This window comes from Macaca thibetana, chromosome 7 (genome assembly GCF_024542745.1).
Source record: "Macaca thibetana thibetana isolate TM-01 chromosome 7, ASM2454274v1, whole genome shotgun sequence".
NCBI classification, from domain to species: Eukaryota; Metazoa; Chordata; class Mammalia; order Primates; family Cercopithecidae; genus Macaca; species Macaca thibetana.
The window spans coordinates 55,038,173-55,057,034 of NC_065584.1; the positions used below are offsets into that span (position 1 = coordinate 55,038,173).

At 41.1% G+C, this 18,862-nt stretch overlaps 1 protein-coding gene across 1 annotated transcript in view; it reads left to right on the forward strand.

The window, feature by feature from the left end:
* The window catches only part of ERO1A (endoplasmic reticulum oxidoreductase 1 alpha), a 56,745-nt gene that overhangs the window by 3,345 nt on the left and 34,538 nt on the right, over nt 1-18,862 (forward strand). The window contains exons 2-4 of the mRNA XM_050796958.1: nt 10,857-10,976; nt 12,695-12,778; nt 16,712-16,750. Of these exons, the coding sequence (XP_050652915.1) occupies nt 10,857-10,976; nt 12,695-12,778; nt 16,712-16,750 (243 nt within the window). The remainder of the gene's footprint in view (nt 1-10,856; nt 10,977-12,694; nt 12,779-16,711; nt 16,751-18,862) is intronic.

Sequence of the window (18,862 nt, forward strand, 5' to 3'; positions counted from 1 at the left end):
TTAGTGAATAATGTTCATTGGGGATTCGTGGGAGGCACAGATCCTAAGCACTTAAAAAAACAAGTTAGGAAATATTGCTAGAAACTAAATTAAAAACTAAATTTTCACCTAATATTTGGAAATACAAGTTAAAATCTTCTCTGGTTCTGTTTACAATATCCAGTGAGCTGCACAGTCCCGTTGATTGTTGTGGTAATAGTTTTATCTTTTCTTCCTGTTGCCTGTCCCTCTTACCACATCTGCCTTGGGTTACCACATCCCCATCCATCATCACACTGTTGCATGGTGCCTGGCTTATTGTAGCGTTCAGTTCACAGAATGTCACCTCTGATTTGAGCCAGAGCTGTGGCCTTAGAAAGTCATTGAATTAAAATGTGTAGAGCTCTACAAGTAATCAGATTAAATTCATCAAGCATATGTTGAAACCTACTGTGAACAATTTTTGGGAGATCAAAAAATGAATTCAAAAAAAATGGTGTGACACTTCCAAGAAGTGAGCCTGGTAAATAATTGATGCTCAACAAGTCCTAGGGAAATTATAAGATGCAAGCACTATGCCAGCAGGAGTATATTTTAAAAATTATTCTGCGTAGCAAGCCATTTGCATGTTTTCTGGAACTGATCTTTCAGATTGGTTGATAGCTCCAACGAAGTCTTTGAATTTGGTCAGTTGCTACATACACCTGTTAGTTGACATCAAATCCTGCTAAAATTATTTTCACTGTATGTTGTAAGTTCCTTTGATAATAGTGCTTAAGTGTTAATTGCTCAAAATGAGTGATTCATTGCCTTAGACTTGTGAATCTGTATATGTAACCTCATGTAAGAATTGTGTATACAACCTAGGCCAGGCACGGTGGCTCACGATGTTTGTAAACTCTGATTTGCTCACGATGTTTTTTTGTTTTTTTGTTTTTTTTTTTTTTTTTTTTTTTTGAGACGGAGTCTCGCTCTGTCGCCCAGGCTGGAGTGCAGTGGTGCAATCTCGGCTCACTGCAAGCTCCGCCTCCCGGGTTCACGCCATTCTCCTGCCTCAGCCTCTCAAGTAGCTGGGACTACAGGCGCCAGCCACCACGCCTGGCTAATTTTTTTGTACTTTTGGTAGAGACGGGATTTCACCGTGTCAGCCAGGATGGTCTCGATCTCCTGACCTCATGATCCACCTGCCTCAGCCTCCCAAAGTGCTGGGATTACAGGCGTGAGCCACCGCACCCGGCCTGTGCTATGGTCTGAATGTTGGTATTTCCCCAACATTCAGGTATTAGGTATTGGAACCTAATACCCAATATGACAGTATTAAGAAGTGGAACCTTTGTGAAGTGATTAAGTCACGAGGGCTCCACTCTCATGAATGGTATAAGTACCTTTGTAAAAGAGGCTTGAGAGAGCTCCCTTGCCCTTTCCTCCATGTGATGATGCAGCAACAAGGTGCCATCTATGAAGCCCTCACCAGACAATAAATCTGCCAACGCCTTGATCTTGGACTTCCCAGCCTCCAGAACTGTCAGCAATGAATTTCTGTTGTTTAACAATTATCCGGTCTAAGATATTTTGTTATAGCCACCCGAATGAAGACATGTAGGGTCAATCCCACCCAACCAATGTTACCAAGAACCTCATGGTAGTGTAAGAATGGGGAGAATGTATGGTGATCAGGCACCCAAGAAATGTTCATATACCTCCTATCCTTAATTACTCAATATTATATTACCCTGTTTATTTCCTTCAGAGCACTTGTCATAACCTGTAATTCTCTTATTTATTTATTCATTTATTATCTGTCTGACTACTAGAATGTAAGTTAAACGAAAACAGGAACCTTATTTCTTTTGCTCACGATGTTTTATCAATCTTAATATGGCTAGTGCTAGTAACACTCAAGATAGCTTATTGGAGCACGATAAATCTCTGTCAGGCTAATGAAAGGGGAGAGTAGCTCAGAGTTCAAAATAAATACTCCAAAAATGGATATTTTTTAGCTTGGCGTGCATTTAGCAGATTTAACCTGTCAATTGTCTTGTTAGGTCAATTGAAACAATGGTTTTAGTTGTTAGCCCCAGTGGCTGAGCCATGGGAGAGACACTTGCTAATATGTTGAGTGGTGGGTGGAAATAAGCCCAGGATTAAAACTTAGTCAGAGGGATCTTTGAAACAGGTTACACTGGAGAGATGTCCACTGACTCTCATTGTGTGCTGCATTCCAGGCTTTTCTGAATAAACTGTGTGGAAGAAATATTTTCCTGATGGTTGCCAGTCATTTGATGACAATTTAAAGTTTCAGCAAGACTAAGTCTTTAAAACCAAAATGACCTGTAGCGTTCTAGGTCCTTAGAATGGTGCCTACTACCTGGTGTGGAATCTTTGGTATTTCCCTGTTTCCATTGACAGACTTGTCCCAGTGTACTTGTGTCAACAGATGAGTACTTTTCATGTTATTTTTTTATGGTCATAAAACACAATAAATACACCTGAAGTTCTTTGCCAAATAAAGCACACTTTGAGCACATCAATTTATTTATGTATTTCTCTCCACGTTTATTGAGGTATAATTGACACATAAAAATTGCATATGTTGGCTGGGTGTGGTGGCTCACACCTGTAATTCCAGCACTTTAGGAGGCTGAGGCAGACAGATCACCTGAGGTGGGGGGTTCAAGACCAGCCTGACCAACATGAAGGAACCCTGTCTCTACTAAAAATACAAAATTAGCCAGGAGTGGTGGCACATGCCTGTAATCCCAGCTACTCAGGAGGCTGAGGCAGGAGAATTGCTTGAATCTGGGAGGCAGAGGTTGCGGTGAGGTGAGATCGTGCCGTTAACTCTCCAGCCTGGATGACAAGATCAAAACTGCGTGTCAGGAAAAAAAAAATTGCATATATTTAAGGTGTAGCACATAATGTTTGATATATAAGGTCCTTATCCTTTTTTTTTTTTTGAGGCAGAGTCTCACTTTGTCACCCAGGCTGGGGTGCAGTGGAATGATCTTGGCTCACTGCAACCTCTGCCTCCTGGGTTCAAGTGATTTTCCTGCCTCAGCCTCCCAAGTAGCTGGGAGTACAGGCACCCGCCACCTTGCCCTGTTGGCCAGGCTGGTTTTGAACTCCTGACCCCAGGTGATCTGCCCTCCTTGGCCTCCCAAAGTGCTGGGATTATAGGCATGAGCCACCGTGCCTGGCCCTTGCCCATTTTTTAATTGGGTTATTTGTTTTTTTGTTGTTGAGTTGTGTGAGTTCCTTTTATATTTTGGTTATTAACATCTTGTCAGACAGATGGTCTGCAAATATTTTCTCCCATTCTGTAGGTTGCCTTTTCATTTTGTTGCTTGTTTCTTTGTTGCATAGAAACATTTTAGTTGCATGTAGTCCCACTTATTTGTTTTTGCTTTTGTTGCTGGTCTTTTTGGTGTCACATAAAAAATTATTGCCAAGACTAATGTCATGGAGCTTTCCTCCTATGTTTTTTTCTAGGGGTCTTGGTGTTTCAGGTCTAACATTGAAGTCTTTAATCAGCTTTGAGTTGATTTTTGTGTATATTATAAGATAAAGATCCAATTTCATTTTTTTGCACATGGATATCCAGTTTTCCCACCACCATTTATTGATGAGACTGTCCTTTCCCATTGTATGGTCTTGGTCAAAGATTAGTTGGCCACCTATGTGTGGGTTTATTTCTGGGCCTTCTATTGTTTTCCATTGGTCTATGTATGTGTTTCTATGCTGATACAACACTGTTGTGATGACTGTAGCTTTGTAATATAATTTGAAATTACGAAGTATGCTGCTTCCAGGTTTGTTCTTCTTGCAAAATTGCTGTAGCTACTTGAGATTTTTTGCAGTTCCATCCAAATTTTACAATTTTTTTTTCTATTTTTATGAAAAATGCCATTGGAGTTTTGATAGAAATTGCATTGAATCTGTAGAACACTTTGGGTGGTATGGATATTTTAACAGTATTAATTCTCTCAATTTATGAACATGGGATATCTTTCCATTTATTTGTGTAATCTTCAGTTTTTTTTTTATCACTGCTTTATAGTTTTCAGCATAGTGATCGTTCCTCTCCTTGTTAAATTTATTCCTAAGTATTTTATTCTTTTTCATTCTATTGTAAATAGAATTGTTTTCTTAATTTTTTTTGGATAGTTCATTGTTAGTGTATAGAAACACAAATGATTTTCGTATGTTGATTTTGTTTCTTGCAATTTTACTGAATTTATTAGTTCTAATGGTTTTCTGGTGGAGTCTTTAGGATTTTCTTTTTTTTTTTTTTTTTTTTTTTTTGAGACGGAGTCTTGCTCTGCCACCCAGGCTGGGGTGCAGTGGCCGGATCTCAGCTCACTGCAAGCTCCGCCTCCCAGGTTTACGCCATTCTCCTGCCTCAGCCTCCCGAGTAGCTGGGACTACAGGCGCCTGCCACCTCACCCGGCTACTTTTTTGTATTTTTTAGTAGAGACGGGGTTTCACCGTGTTAGCCAGGATGATCTCGATCTCCTGACCTCGTGATCCGCCCGTCTCGGCCTCCCAAAGTGCTGGGATTACAGGCTTGAGCCACCGCGCCCGGCCGTCTTTAGGATTTTCTATACGTAAGATCATGTCATCTGCAAAAAGAGACAATTTTACTTATTTTTTATTTGGATACCTTTTATTTTTTTCTCTTTCCTAATTCACACTTTGAGCACGTTTAAAGGATATTTCACAAAAAATGTATATGAGGGCTGGGCGCCGTGGCTCACGCCTGTAATTCCAGCACTTTGGGAGGCCTATGCGGGTGGATTACCTGAGGTCAGGAGTTTGAGACCAGCCTGACCAACATGGTGAAACCCTGTGTCTGCTAAAATACAAAATTAGCCCGGCGTGGTGGTGGGCGCCTGAGGCAGGAGAGTCTGTTGAACCTGGGAGGCAGAGGTTGCAGTGAGCTGAGATCGCACCATTGCACTGCAGCCTGGGTGACAAGAACAAAACTCCGTCTCAAAAAAAAAAGTATATGAGGAATAGATTCTTACAGCGCTTTGAGTGAAAAAATAAAAAAATGTATGATAAGACTAGAATATATTGATAAACAGGAAAACTTTAGAAAGTGTTGTTTTGTCTTTCATTGCAAATTAAAGGATACCTGTAACATGAGAATAGTGAACAAGCAGTATGTGGTAATTTTCCTTTATCCTGCCTTTTGCATTTGGTCAAATCAGACAGAGTCAACAGACAAAGTAATTGAGGCTCCTTCCATAGCTAACTGTTGGTTATCTAGTTCTTTGTTCCATTGGGGCTGCAGATGTCAAATTTTTGGGAAATTTTAGCTGCAAATTTGGCTGTATTTTTCTTATTCATGATGAAAATGCCATGTGCTACTTTGGGAAGTAATACATGCTTCCCTTTCATTGGAAGCATTTAAGCAGAAGTAGGGTAATAACAGTTTACTTTGTACTATTTACCTTGGTATCACATCTTTGAGATGAAAACTATTACTGTTTTCTTTTCTTTTCTTTTTTTTTTTTGAGATGGAGTTTCGCTCTTGTTGCCCAGGCTGGAGTGTAATGGCGCAATCTTGGCTTACCACAACCTCTGCCTCCTGGGTTCAAGTGATTCTCCTGCCTCAGCCTCCCGAGTAGCTGGGATTACAGGCACATGCCACCACACCCTGTTAATTTTTGTATTTTTAGTAGAGATGGGGTTTCTCCATGTTAGTCAGGCTGGCCTGGAACTCCCGACCTCAGGTAATCCGCCTGCCTCAGCCTCCTAAAGTGCTGGGATTACAGGCATGAGCCACTGCGCCCGGCCACTATTTTCTATTAATACGAGAAACCAAGGCCTAGAGAGGTTAAATAAGTGAAAAACTAATGACTGGAAGAGATGGGATTCAAACCTAAGGAGGTCTGATGTTAGAATGTACACACTATTATTACACACTGCCTGTTCCTTGAGGGATATTAATAGAGGCATTTTCCGTTTTGCTTGGGCGGTTGTAATAGAAAGCCTTCCAAGGCTCTCTAACTCTTAAAAAGACTAGGACTTTTTTTTTTTAAGGCAAGGTCTTGCCCTGTCATTCAGGCTGGAGTACATTGGCATGATTATGGCTCACTGCAGCCTTGACCTTCCTGGCTCAAGCGATTCTCCCACCTTAGCCTCCTAAGTGGCTGAGACTACAGACGTGCACCACAATGCCTGGCTAGTTATTTTATTTTTTTGTAGAGATAAGGCCTCACTGTGTTGCCCAGGCTGGTCTCAAACTCCCGGACTCAAGCAACCCTCTGGCCTTCGCCTCGCAAAGTGCTGGAATTACAGGTGTGATCCACCATGCCTGACCAAAGGCTAGAATTTTGAAGTGGTCCATGTTAAGGTGTCAGGCCTACCTTGGTCCTCCTATTTATCGTCCCTCAACTGGGGCCTTCTTATCTGTGCTTATTAGATTGGCCCTCTACCAAAAGCTGTCATTACTTGAAGCTTAGAGCAGTGAACCTCAAACGTTAGGATACTAACCTTTGAAACACATTAGCTTTTAAAAAAAATTTAGATTCCTATGGTAGGTTAGAGTTCTGTTTCACCTTGGGATATAGTGTAGTAGTTATTTTCCACCTTACCTTTGTTCCATTTAGTAGTTATTTAGGCAGCCTTAGCACTTCCTGAAACAACATCCAGTCCTCCCTGTTCCAAGTTGGCACCTGTCTTTGGTCTTAGTTGAGGTAATAGGATTTTGCTTTGTTTCCAGGATCCTGTTCTGTGTCTATTAACTGTATTTTACCTTAGCCCTTTCCTGAAGCTCTACTCTTTTTTTGTTTTTTTGTTTTTGTTTTTTTGAGACAGGGTCTTACTCCCATTGCCCAGGTTGGAGTGCAGTGGCGCAATCTCAGTTCATCACAGCTTCGACTTCCCAGGCTCAAGCCATCCTCCCACCTCAGCCTCCTAAGCAGCTGGGACTGCAGGTGTATGCCACCATGCCTGGCTAAGTTTTTTTTGTTTTTGTTTTTGTTTTGTAGTTTTGGTTGAGACAGGGTTTTTTTTTTTTTTTTTTTTGTTTTGTTTTTTGAGACAGAGTCTCGCTCTGTCGCCCCGCTGGTGGCGTGATCTCGGCTCACTGTAAGCTCCGCCTCCCGGGTTCACGCCGTTCTCCTGCCTCAGCCTCCCCAGTAGCTGGGACCACAGGTGCCCGCCGCCACGCCCGGCTAATTTTTTGTATTTTTAGTAGAGACGGGGTTTTACTGTGTTAGCTATGATGGTCTCAATCTCCTGACCTTGTGATCCGCCCTCCTCGGCTTCCCAAAGTGCTGGGATTACAAGCGTGAGCCACTGCGCCTGGCCGAGACAGGGTTTTACCGTGTTGCCCAGGCTGGTCTGGAATTCCCAGGCTCAAGAGACCTACCAACCTCAGCCTCCCAAAGTGCTGATTACAGGCGTGAGCCACTGCCTGACTGAGATTCTATTCTAGTAACTATGCTTTGTTCTCTGGTTTCTAGAACTGATCCTGTCACCATCTTTGCCAGACTCTCTCCCAGGGATCAGGTTGGCAGGCTTATCTGAGCTGTCAGATGGCATGGATTTCCGAGAATCTTCCTGTCTTTTCTTTACTGAACTGTCTTCATCCATTGAAACTCCTGCCACCCTTATTATACTCCCTTAGCTGCCCTGCCACCTGTGGTTGTACTCCGTATTTCAGAAGGGGCAGAACATTTTTTCTTTTTTTGAGACCGAGTCTAGCTCTGTCGCCCAGGCTGGAGTGCAGTGGTGTGATCTTGGTTCTCTGCAACCTCTGCCTCCCAGGTTCAAGCGGTTCTCTGGCCTCAGCCTCCTGAGTAGCTGGGACTACAGGCATGCGCCACCATGCCCAGCTAATTTTTTTTTTTTTTTTGAGACAGAGTCTCGCTCTGTCGCCCAGGCTGGAGTGCAGTGGTGCCATCTCGGCTCACTGCAAGCTTTGCCTCCCGGGTTCACGCCATTCTCCTGCCTCAGCCTCCCGAGTAGCTGGAACTACAGGCGCCCACCACCACGCCAGGCTAATTTTTTGTATTTTTTTTAGTAGAGACGGGGTTTTGCCGTGTTGGCCAGGATGGTCTCGATCTCTTGACCTCGTGATCCGCCCACCTCGGCCTCCCAAAGCAGGGATTACGGGCGTGAGCCACTGCGCCCGGCCAAGAACATTTTAAAATCTACCATTTATCCTGCCTCGTTTCCCTTTGAGGTCTCTTGGCTATATGCCACCTCTGCTCTGGAGGATTTTTGCATTTCTTTCTGGTTTGGGGCTTCTTAGAGCTTCCTTTGTAATGAGGATAGAGATAGGAAGAATGATGGACACAAAAGGTGTTTACCTTTGCTGCTTGCTTTACTTGCTATGTGTGTTTCTGCCCCTGTGCTTGTGTACTCTGGGGCACTGAGCATACCATAGGTGACATGGTTCTAGATATGTTTAATGAGACGGTATGGTGCTGGTCCCCAGTGATGAGTGCCAATGGACAACATTCATGTATTCACCCACGTCTTCCACAAATAATAATAATAATTAATAATAATAATTTATTTGTGACAGGATCTCACTTTGTTGCCAAGGCTGGAGTGCAGTGGAGTGCAGTGGAGTGCAGTGGTGCAATCTTGGCTCACTGCAACCTCTGCGTTTTGGGTTCAAGTGATTCTCCTGCCTCAGGCGCCCAAGTAGCTGGGACTACAGGCATGGGCCACCATGCCTGGCTAATTTTTATATTTCTGGTAGAGATGGCGCTTCACCATGTTGGTCAGGCTGGTCTCCAACTCCTGACCTCAAGTGATCCTCCTGCCTCAGCCTCCCAGAGTGCTGGGATTACAGGCCACAAATAATTATTGAGCATCTACTGTGTGCTTTCTGGAAGTATATGATTTTTCACTCAAGGATTTTATACTCTAGTGGGCAGGAGCCAAATAGATAAATTCACTGCTGAGGTACAGTAATACTTAGATAATAGTGTATGGAGTGACCTGGGAGCAGCTGGAAGAGGCATGTAACCCAGCGGGTGGTAAGGAGTACTGGAAGGACAGCTTGCTGAAAAAGGTGATACTGAGTTGAGTCTTGAAGATTTTTTTTACCTTAAAAATGAATTCCTCTGGGGGAAGAATGGATGTCTTGAAACTTGCTCTCAAGTTTTTCATGTATTTCTTTTTGTAACTTAATGTCTCTACTTTGCATATGTCCCTTTGGCCTTTGCAGTCTCTGTGTCTGTCATTCTTTGTATAATAATTCGTATCAAAGAGGAGAAACAGCTATTTTTTTGTCCCTAGAAGTTCTGCTCTTAAAGTTCAAAAGAAAGTTTGAAAAATCAAATCATTTAGGTTAAAAGTACTTTGTGTTGTTGGTATCCAAAATTAGGACTCTGAGATTCTTGTGTATTCAGAGAATTTTTAGTAGGAAACAAGGACAAATTTGCATATGGAATGAAAATAGTTATTACATGACAAAATATGTAGATCAGATTTCTAGAAACTGAATTAGTCCAAAACAAGTAAGAATAGGAAAAGCAGTAAAAAGTTCCTCTTGAATATTGCTGTTGTCATCCAAAGTATTCTTATTTCTTTTAGGTGAAAAATTTCCATTACTCTTTTGTGATATTCTCAAATTAAAGTTTAGGATTTTACAGTATTCTAAAATACTGAATCTTAATTCAGTATTTCAATAGAGTATTATTGATTTGCTTCCTTGTCAGTAGATTTTTAAATTATTTATTTCTAGGCAATAGATCCTCCTAAAATATAATCCAAAGTAGATTAAAATGCAAATATCTAGACCAGAGTATGATAAATATCTCTTTTCTGGAGCATGCTATATGTAACATTTTTTTTCTAGGTTTGTTTTTATTTTTGGAATCGTATTTGTTTCTTAAAGCAATCTTTAATTCTGTTAGATGTTTTTCTAGCTCAAATAAACACCTAAGAATTTTAGTTTAATTTGGCAAGTAACACTGGTGAAAAAAAGAAAAAAAGAATTCTAGTTTCATAACTGATAATATTTATTATCATTACCATTGTATCCTAGGATATGCGCATTTAATAGCTTGATTTAGTACATATCGTTGAGACATTAGCTTTAAAAATTTGAAGAGCAGACTGACTTTGAGGTCAGTTTGCTGTTTCATTGTTACTAATGATAAGTAGTTTCTAAGCACCATTCCAAACCTTTAAGAAATTGTTACAGCCTATTATTTGAGGGTTGTTAGATCTTTACTGAAAGCTAAGGATGGGAATGCAGCTGTGCCTCAGAAAAGAAGTGGAAGTGGGAGCTGGAAATCCCTCAGATATCCAAGTAGCATGTACTTTCTCTCTATCTCCTACTTCTGCTTCTTTGTGTATCTTTTTTTTCCCCCAAGAATTCCAAGCACAATCAAGCTTTGTGTATCTTTTAAAACTTTTCTGCTCTCTGCCATCTGGCTCATGTGCTCCTCAGTTCACATGATGGAGTATTTGTTTACTGGTCTTGCCACAGGGAGACATCTTTCCCTGTTATTCTCAATTCTAGGATCCTGGAGGGGGACTATGACCTGGTTTGAGTTAGATGCCTACCCTTGGTCAGGTCAACTATGGCCTGGAGGGCAGAGTTACAAAATAAATGGTTGCCAGGGGACCAACTCTGTGTGTGTGTGTGTGTGTGTGTGTGTGTGTGTGTGTGTGTGTGTGAGATGAGCTCTGCACACCTTACAGAAGTATCCAATCCATTCCTCAGTATATAGCAAGAGCAGCAGTATTACTAGATTATTGTCATACCCCATCTCAAGAAACTATGTGGGAGGAGGGAGGATAAGGATTGGTTGTATAGGGGGCTGTTTCCTAATAACCACATGAGGAAAAAGAACCCTGTTGCATTTAGGACATTTCAATTTAATATTTCATTTTCTTTGTAACAGGTTAGTGGTTACTTGGATGATTGTACCTGTGACGTTGAAACTATTGATAGATTTAATAACTACAGGCTTTTCCCAAGACTACAAAAACTTCTCGAAAGTGACTACTTTAGATATTACAAGGTATTTTTAATTTTAATTTTTTTATATATGAATGCTTTAAATGGATAATTACATTTTCTTAAGAATTACTGAGCTTCAACATTGTAGTTGTTAATTAAAATTGATATAGGCTTTGTTAAGAAAATTCAGTTCATGGCCGGGCGCGGTGGCGCAAGCCTGTAATCCCAGCACTTTGGGAGGCCAAGACGGGCGGATCACGAGGTCAGGAGATCGAGACCATCCTGGTTAACACGGTGAAACCCCGTCTCTACTAAAAATACAAAAAACTAGCCGGGCGAGGTGGCGGGCGCCTGTAGTCCCAGCTACTCGGGAGGCTGAGGCAGGAGAATGGCGGGAACCCGGGAGGCGGAGCTTGCAGTGAGCTGAGATCCGGCCACTGCACTCCAGCCTGGGCGACAGAACGACACTCCGTCTCAAAAAAAAAAAAAAAAGAAAAAAAAAAAAAAGAAAATTCAGTTCATAAGAGTGAACCATGTGATTCTGAAACCATCCATTGGATAATTTTAGTAACTGAATTTTACACAATTGAGTTAGAACCTAGTTGGTTAAATTTAAGTTAGGACAGAAATTATTATATATTGTTATCAAAATGGTGAGATCATAATTTTCTAAAACATCAGATTGGTTTCAATTAATTAAAATAATTAAATATTTTTTGTAGAATCATGACTTTATCGTGACCTATATTATTTTAACAAATGACTTGTGCTGTTTTATCTTGAGATATCTACTAGAAGAGTTTAGAAAACCTGACCAATGGAGTATTTAGTTGTAGTCAGAGTTTACAATTGTCTATTCTCTATCTGTTAACTGTTTCTTGTTTGAAAAGAATGTGAGTCGAGCTACTTTGGTTCCTAGTTGCCCTCTGTTCAGGGTCTATTTAATGGCGGTCAGTGTCTTTTTTTTTTTTTTTTTTTTTTTTTTTTTGAGACCGAGTCTTGCTTTGTCGCCCAGGCTCGAGTGCAGTGGCGTGATCTCTGCTCATGCCAACTTCTACCTCTCGGGTTCAGGCAATTCTCCTACCTCAGCCTCCTGAGTAACTGGGATTACAGGCACCTGCCACCACACCCGGCTAATTTTTATATTTTTAGTGGAGATGGGGTTTTGCCATGTTGGCCAGGCTGGTCTTGAACTCCTGACCTCAGGTGATCCATCTGCCTTGGCCTCCCAACGTGCTGGGATTACAGGCGTCAGCCACCATGCCCAACCCAATCTGTGTCCTTTTTTTTTTGAGACGAAGTCTCACTCTTGTTGTCTAGGCTGGAGTGTGGTGGTGCAACCTCGGCTCACCGCACCCTTCGCCTCCTGGTTCAAAGCGATTCTCCTGCCTCAGCCTCCCAGGTAGCTGGGATTGCAGGCACCTGCCACCATGCCCGACTAATTTTTGTATTTTTGGTAGAGATGGGGTTTTTCCTCATTGGCCAGGCTAGTCTCGACCTCCTGACCTCAGGTGATCTGCCCGCCTTGGCCTCCCAAAGTGCTGGGATTACAGCCATGAGCCACCGCTCCTGGCCCAGTCTGTGTCTTTCTAACCAAGTTTACCAATTTATACCAGCTTCACATTTATGCAGTTGTTGGAAACTGGCAACAGAATGTGGAAGAAATAATATGTTTGCAATTGATAACGTGACCAAGTTATAGCACCATAATTTGTAACTGGCAATTATAATTTTGGGATTCTGATTTTTATCATTTTTTTTCCTATTACTATTTTACAGGTAAACCTGAAGAGACCATGTCCTTTCTGGAATGACATCAGCCAGTGTGGAAGAAGGGACTGTGCTGTCAAACCATGTCAATCTGTAAGAACCATGTATACATTTAAAAACTGTTACATGTTTTTTCATCCATTACAACTTTTTATTTATTTATTTTAAGAATTTTTTTTGAAAAAATAGAGATGAGGTTGCCCAGGTTGGTCTTGAACTTCTGGGCTCAAACAATCCATCTGCCTTAGCCTCCCAGAGTGCTGGGATTACAGGTGTGAGCCACTGTACCCGGCCCATTACAACTTTTTAAAGGGGGCCAATATAACTAAAATAATCGTGCAGTCCTTAGTTTAAATATAACATTCAATATTTATACATTAAAAACCCAAACTTATAAAACCAATTTTGAATTACACTGCCTTCATAATAATAGAATTAACATTTTGTGGTTAATACAGTCCTTTGACTTATTAGGGAGATTGATAGTAGTTCTTTTGGCTTGATGTTTGTTTTTCCTCTTACATCTTTTACTGAACCAAGTTATGTATGTAGCATAATAAAATGAAATTAATTGAAGTATAAACAAAATTCTGTCCCCCCTTTTTTTGGGTGTATTTTTGCCTTGGATTTCCTGGGGTGTGAGTGGACAAAACACCTGGTTTTACTTAGGAATTTTCAGAGCTTTAACATTTGAAGTATCCTACTGTGAAAATAGAGTTTTAAAAATATTTTTGAATGACAATTTATTCCCTTTAAAAGTACATCTTTTTATTTTACTTTTAAAATAAAGTAGACCTTTTCTTTTTTGAGATGGTGTCTCACCCTGTCGCCCAGGCTGGAGTGCAATGGCACGATCTCAGGTCACTGCAACCTCCGTCTCCTGGGTTCAAGCAATTCTCCTGCCCTAGCCTCCCAAGTAGCTGGGATTACAGGTGTGCACCACCACCTTCAGCTAATTTTTTGTATTTTTAGTAGAGACAGAGTTTCACCATGTTGGCCATGTTGGTCTTGAAAGTTGTCCATTTTAACAGTTTTTATGTGTACAGTTCCGTGGCATTAAGTATGTTCACATTGTTATGCAACCATTGCCACCGTCTATGTCTAGAACTTTTCATCTTCCCAAACTGAGACTGTAAACTGTTCCTAATAATAAGTCTTAATTTCTCCCTCCTCCTAGTCCCTGGCAACCACCATTTGGGTTTTCTTTCCAAATTTGACTATTCTAATACTTCGCATTAGGGGAATCATACAATATTTGTCCTTTTTTGCATGGTTTATTTCACTTAGCACAGTGTTTCTAGCCTGATACATGTTTGTAGCATGTATCAGAATTTGATTCCTTTTTTTTTTTGCCCAGGCTGGAGTGCAGTGGTGTGATCTCAGCTCACTGCAACCTCAGCCTCCCAGGTTCAAGTGATTCTCCTGCCTTAGCCTCCCGAGTAGCTGGGATTATAGGCATGCGCCACCATGCCCAGCTAATTTTGTATTTTTAGTAGAGACGGGGTTTCTCCATGTTGGTCCACGTTGGTCAGGCTGGTCTTGAACTGGTGACCTCAGGTGATCTGCCCGCCTCGGCCTCCCAAAATGCTGGGATTACAGGTATGAGCCACCATGCCCAGCTTCGATTCCTTTTTCAGGCTGAATAATATTCCACTGTATGCCTATACTATGTTTTGTTTATACATTCACCTGTTGATGGACTTTTGGGTTATTTCTACCTTTTTGCTATTGTGAATAATGCTGCTATGCACAAATATTTATTTGAGTCCCTACTTTAGTTTTTTGGGGTATATACTTAGAAGTGGAATTGCTGGATCATGTGTTAGTTCCATTTGTTTTTTCTGAGGATCTGCCATGCTGTCTTCAGCAGTGGCTGTACCGTTTTACATTCCTACCAGCAATGCACAAGAGTTCCAGTTTCTTCACATTATTGACAATACTTTTACTTTCTGTTCTTTTGGATAATAGTTATCCTAGTGGGTGTGAAGTGGTATTGTGGTTTTGGGTGGTTTAATTTTACATATGTAAATATTGTTATCCAGACTTATCTAGCATGTGGAATTAAGGCCAATGTCAAATACTATTTATGGGCATTTTACCATGAGAATGAGAAGCATGTTTTTTGTTACATTAATCCTCATATAGACACAACTTACTGAAAATTAAAGGATTAATTTATGAAATACTTTGTTACTATCAAAGCATAAGCATATCATTAAAGTGATATTAACAATGTAAACATTTTGTATTCTAAGTTTTACGTTTATAATTTAGTAATAGAAAAAATTAGTTGGGGAAATTTACCAGTATCCTAGTTATATGAATTAGTAAAAATCCTGAAATATGGTAGATGCTTAATAAAGACATTTAATTATACTTCTTCATTAAATGAACTTTTTATTAATATTAGAAAATATAAATATTTTACAGTTATTGCAAAGTCAAATCTCATCTTGAGATAGCAATTATTTCAGATTATTATTGATGAGGTGTAGAACTAGGAGATGCCATTTGGAAAAGAAGATTGGAGGGAGCAGAAACGCTGAAAATACTGTAGCATAAAATAATAGCTTATTGATTCCATCAGTTGACAGATTGATGAATGAGATGTATTTCATTGTAAATCCTAGAGAAAACAACCAATTTTAGCATTTGAGAAATGTTAAATATATATTTATTATTTGATTTGAATGTATAGAAGTGCTATAAAAGAATCAGGTGAAAGTTACCAATTTGCACTGAAAAATTGAGTCAGGATCTGGTTATTTTAAGCTTCTGCAGAGCTGGGAAGAACTGAAAGGCAGAATGCCTTTCATGCCAATACTTTTTTGTTTGTTTGTTTGTGTTTTTTGCTTGTTTTTGAGACAGGGTCTCGCTCTGTTGCCCAGGCTGGAGTGCAGTGGTGTGATCTCGGCTCACGGTACCCTCTGCCTCCTGGGCCTAAGCAATCCTTTCACCTCAGCCTCCCAAATACCTGGGACTACAGGTGGACTACAGGCACACATCACCATGCCCAACTAATTTTTTGTACTTTTGGTAGAGACAAGGTTTCACTATTTTTTTTATTTATAAGTTACACTCTTTTCTTTATAAGTTACCCAGTCTCAGGTGTTCCCTCATAGCAATGCAAAATGGACTAACACATTTATGTTACTTTATCAGACTCTTCCCCATCTCATCTTCTATTCCACACTCCCCACAATACTGCCAGTTAGCATTCTAACTCTGATCTAATCGTGGCACTTCTCTGCTAAGCTAACATTATCTGTATTTACAAACTAAGAATATTTTTAGATGGATAATATCTTCCAAAGATTTGGCTCCCAGTTCTGCAGTGGGAAGAAGCATGGTGCCAGCATCTGCTTGGCTTCTGGTGAGGCCTAAAGCTTACAATCATGGCAGAAGGGAAAAAGGGAGCTGTCATATCACATGGCAAGAGAGAGCAAGAGAGAGCAGGGAGGTGCCAGGTATCAAGTGAACTAATAGATTAGTTCTAGATAATAGAACTTACTACTTCTAGATAATACAGCTAATAGATTAATTCATTACCTCATAGATGGCACCATGCTGTTCATGAGGGATCTGTCTCTGTGACCCAAACCCCTGGGTTCCAAGAACCCAGAATATCTGGCCATCACAGAAAACAAAACAAAACAAAATTCTACTAAGGACCACTGGAGTAATATCAAAAGAACACAGGTATGAATATCAAGTTAGCACTCAGTGGATCTCCTAGTGGCCAAATATGGAACAATTTGAACATCAAAAGGAATAATAGCTAAATGACTATTTTTACATTTCCTTGCTGTAATATACATAGTGTATGCTCAGCAATCCATAGAATAATTTGTTCTTGAATTTTTATTTACTTTTAAGAAATCATATAAATACTACCTAACTATTCTGTTAAAAAATCCAACTTCGATAATTTGTTTTATGGATTTTTCTCATAAATCATAGAAATTTAAGATATGTTTTAAAAAGATAGAATAAATGCCATCTAAAAACATATTTTGTCTTTTTCAGGATGAGGTTCCTGATGGAATTAAATCTGCGAGCTACAAGGTATGTACGTATACCTATTGATGTGTCTAGTATCTTAATGAAAAACTTAAAAAACCTGCCTTGTACATACTATCCCATTTATCTGCTTCCGGCGGTGAAACCCTTTGAGAAGTATTTATACTGAATAGCTCTCATTCTTTTTGTTTGTTTTTGTTAACGTTTTATTTTATTTATTTATTTATTTTAGACATAGTCTCGCGCTGTTACCCAGGATGGAGTGCAGTGGTGTGATCTCAGCTCACTGCAGGCTCTACCTCCCAGGTTCACGCCATTCTCCTGCCTCAGCCTCCCGAGTAGCTGGGACTACAGGCACCCGCCACCACACCTGGCTAATTATTTATTTATTTATTTATTTTTTTGAGACGGAGTCTCGCTCTGTGGCCCAGGCTGGAGTGCAGTGGCCGGATCTCAGCTCACTGCAAGCTCCGCCTCCCGGGTTCACGCCATTCTCCTGCCTCAGCCTCCCGAGTAGCTGGGTCTACAGGCGCCCGCCGCCTCGCCCGGCTAATTTTTTTGCATTTTTAGTAGAGACGGGGTTTCACCGTGTTAGCCAGGATGGTCTTGATCTCCTGACCTTGTGATCCGCCCGTCTCGGCCTCCCAAAGTGCTGGGATTACAGGCTTGAGCCACCGCGCCTGGCCAATTTTTTATATTTTTAATGGAGATGGGGTTTCACTGTGTTAGCCATGATGGTCTTGATCTCCTGACCTTGTGATTCACCCGCCTCGGCCTCCCAAAGTGCTGGAATTACAAGTGTGAGCCACCGCGCCTGGCCAACATTTTATTTTTTATGTATTTTATTTTATTTATTTTTTTGAGATGGAGTCTCACTCTGTTGCCCAGACTGGAGTGCAATGGCGTGATCTCGGCTCACTACAACCGCCGCCTCCTGGGTTCAAGCGATTCCTGTCTCACCCTCCAGAGTAGCTGGAACTACAGACACCCACCACCATGCCTGGCTAATTTTTGTATTTGTAGTAGAGATGGAATTTCAACATGTTGGCCAGGCTGGTCTGGGACTCCTGACCTCAGGTAATCTGCCCGCTTTGGCCTCCCAAAGTGCTGGGATTACAGGTGTGAGCCACCGCGTCCAGCCTGTTTAACATTTTATTATGGAAAGTATCAAAGATAAAATAGAGGGAAAAAATGTATCTGAAAGTCCGTACTTTATTCAGATTTTGTTTTGTTTTTTTTGTTTTGAGACGGAGTTTCGCTCTTGTTGCCCACAGTCTGCAGTGCAGTGGCGTGATCTCGGCTTACCACAACCTCCGCCTCCCGGGTTCAGTGATTCCCCTGCCTTAGCCTCCCAAGTAGCTGGGATTACAGGCATGCGCCACCATGCCTGACTAATTTTGTGTTTTTAGTAGAGATGGGGTTTCTCCACGTTGGCCAGGTTGGTCTCAAACGCCTGACCTCAGGTGATCCGCCCACCTTGGCCTCCCAGAATGCTGGGATTACAGGTATGAGCCACCATGCCTGGCCTAGATTCCACAATTGTAATAAACTCACTTTACCACATATCTGTTCATCTGTCCATCCTTGTAGCCATCCATTAGAACATCTTATTTTTTGGATACATTTCAAAGTAAATTGCAGGCATCAGTATACCTCCTCCTAAATATGTCATTAACTAGATGGATCCACATAAGTAGAAGTATATCATTAACTAGAGTCCAATATTTGTTTATGTGTACTTTTGATAAAAGTATTTTTTTTTTTTTTGAGACGGAGTCTCACTCTGTCACCCAGGCGGGAGTGCAGTGGCCCGATCTTGGCTCACTGCAAGCTCCGCCGCCCAGGTTCATGCCATTCTCCTGTCTCAGCCTCCCAAGTAGCTGGGACTACAGGTGCCTGCCACCACGCCTGGCTAATTTTTTGTATTTTTAGTAGAGATGGGGTTTCACTGTGTTAGCCAGGATGGTCTTGATCTCCTGACCTCATGATCCGCCCGCCTCGGCCTCCCAAAGTGCTGGGATTACAGGCGTGAGCCACCGCACCCGGCCTGATAAAAGTATTACCATACAATGAAATATGCAAATCTTAAGTGTGCATTTGCTGAATGTTGACAAATGCATATACCTGTGTAACCTAGGCTTCTATTAAGATATAGAA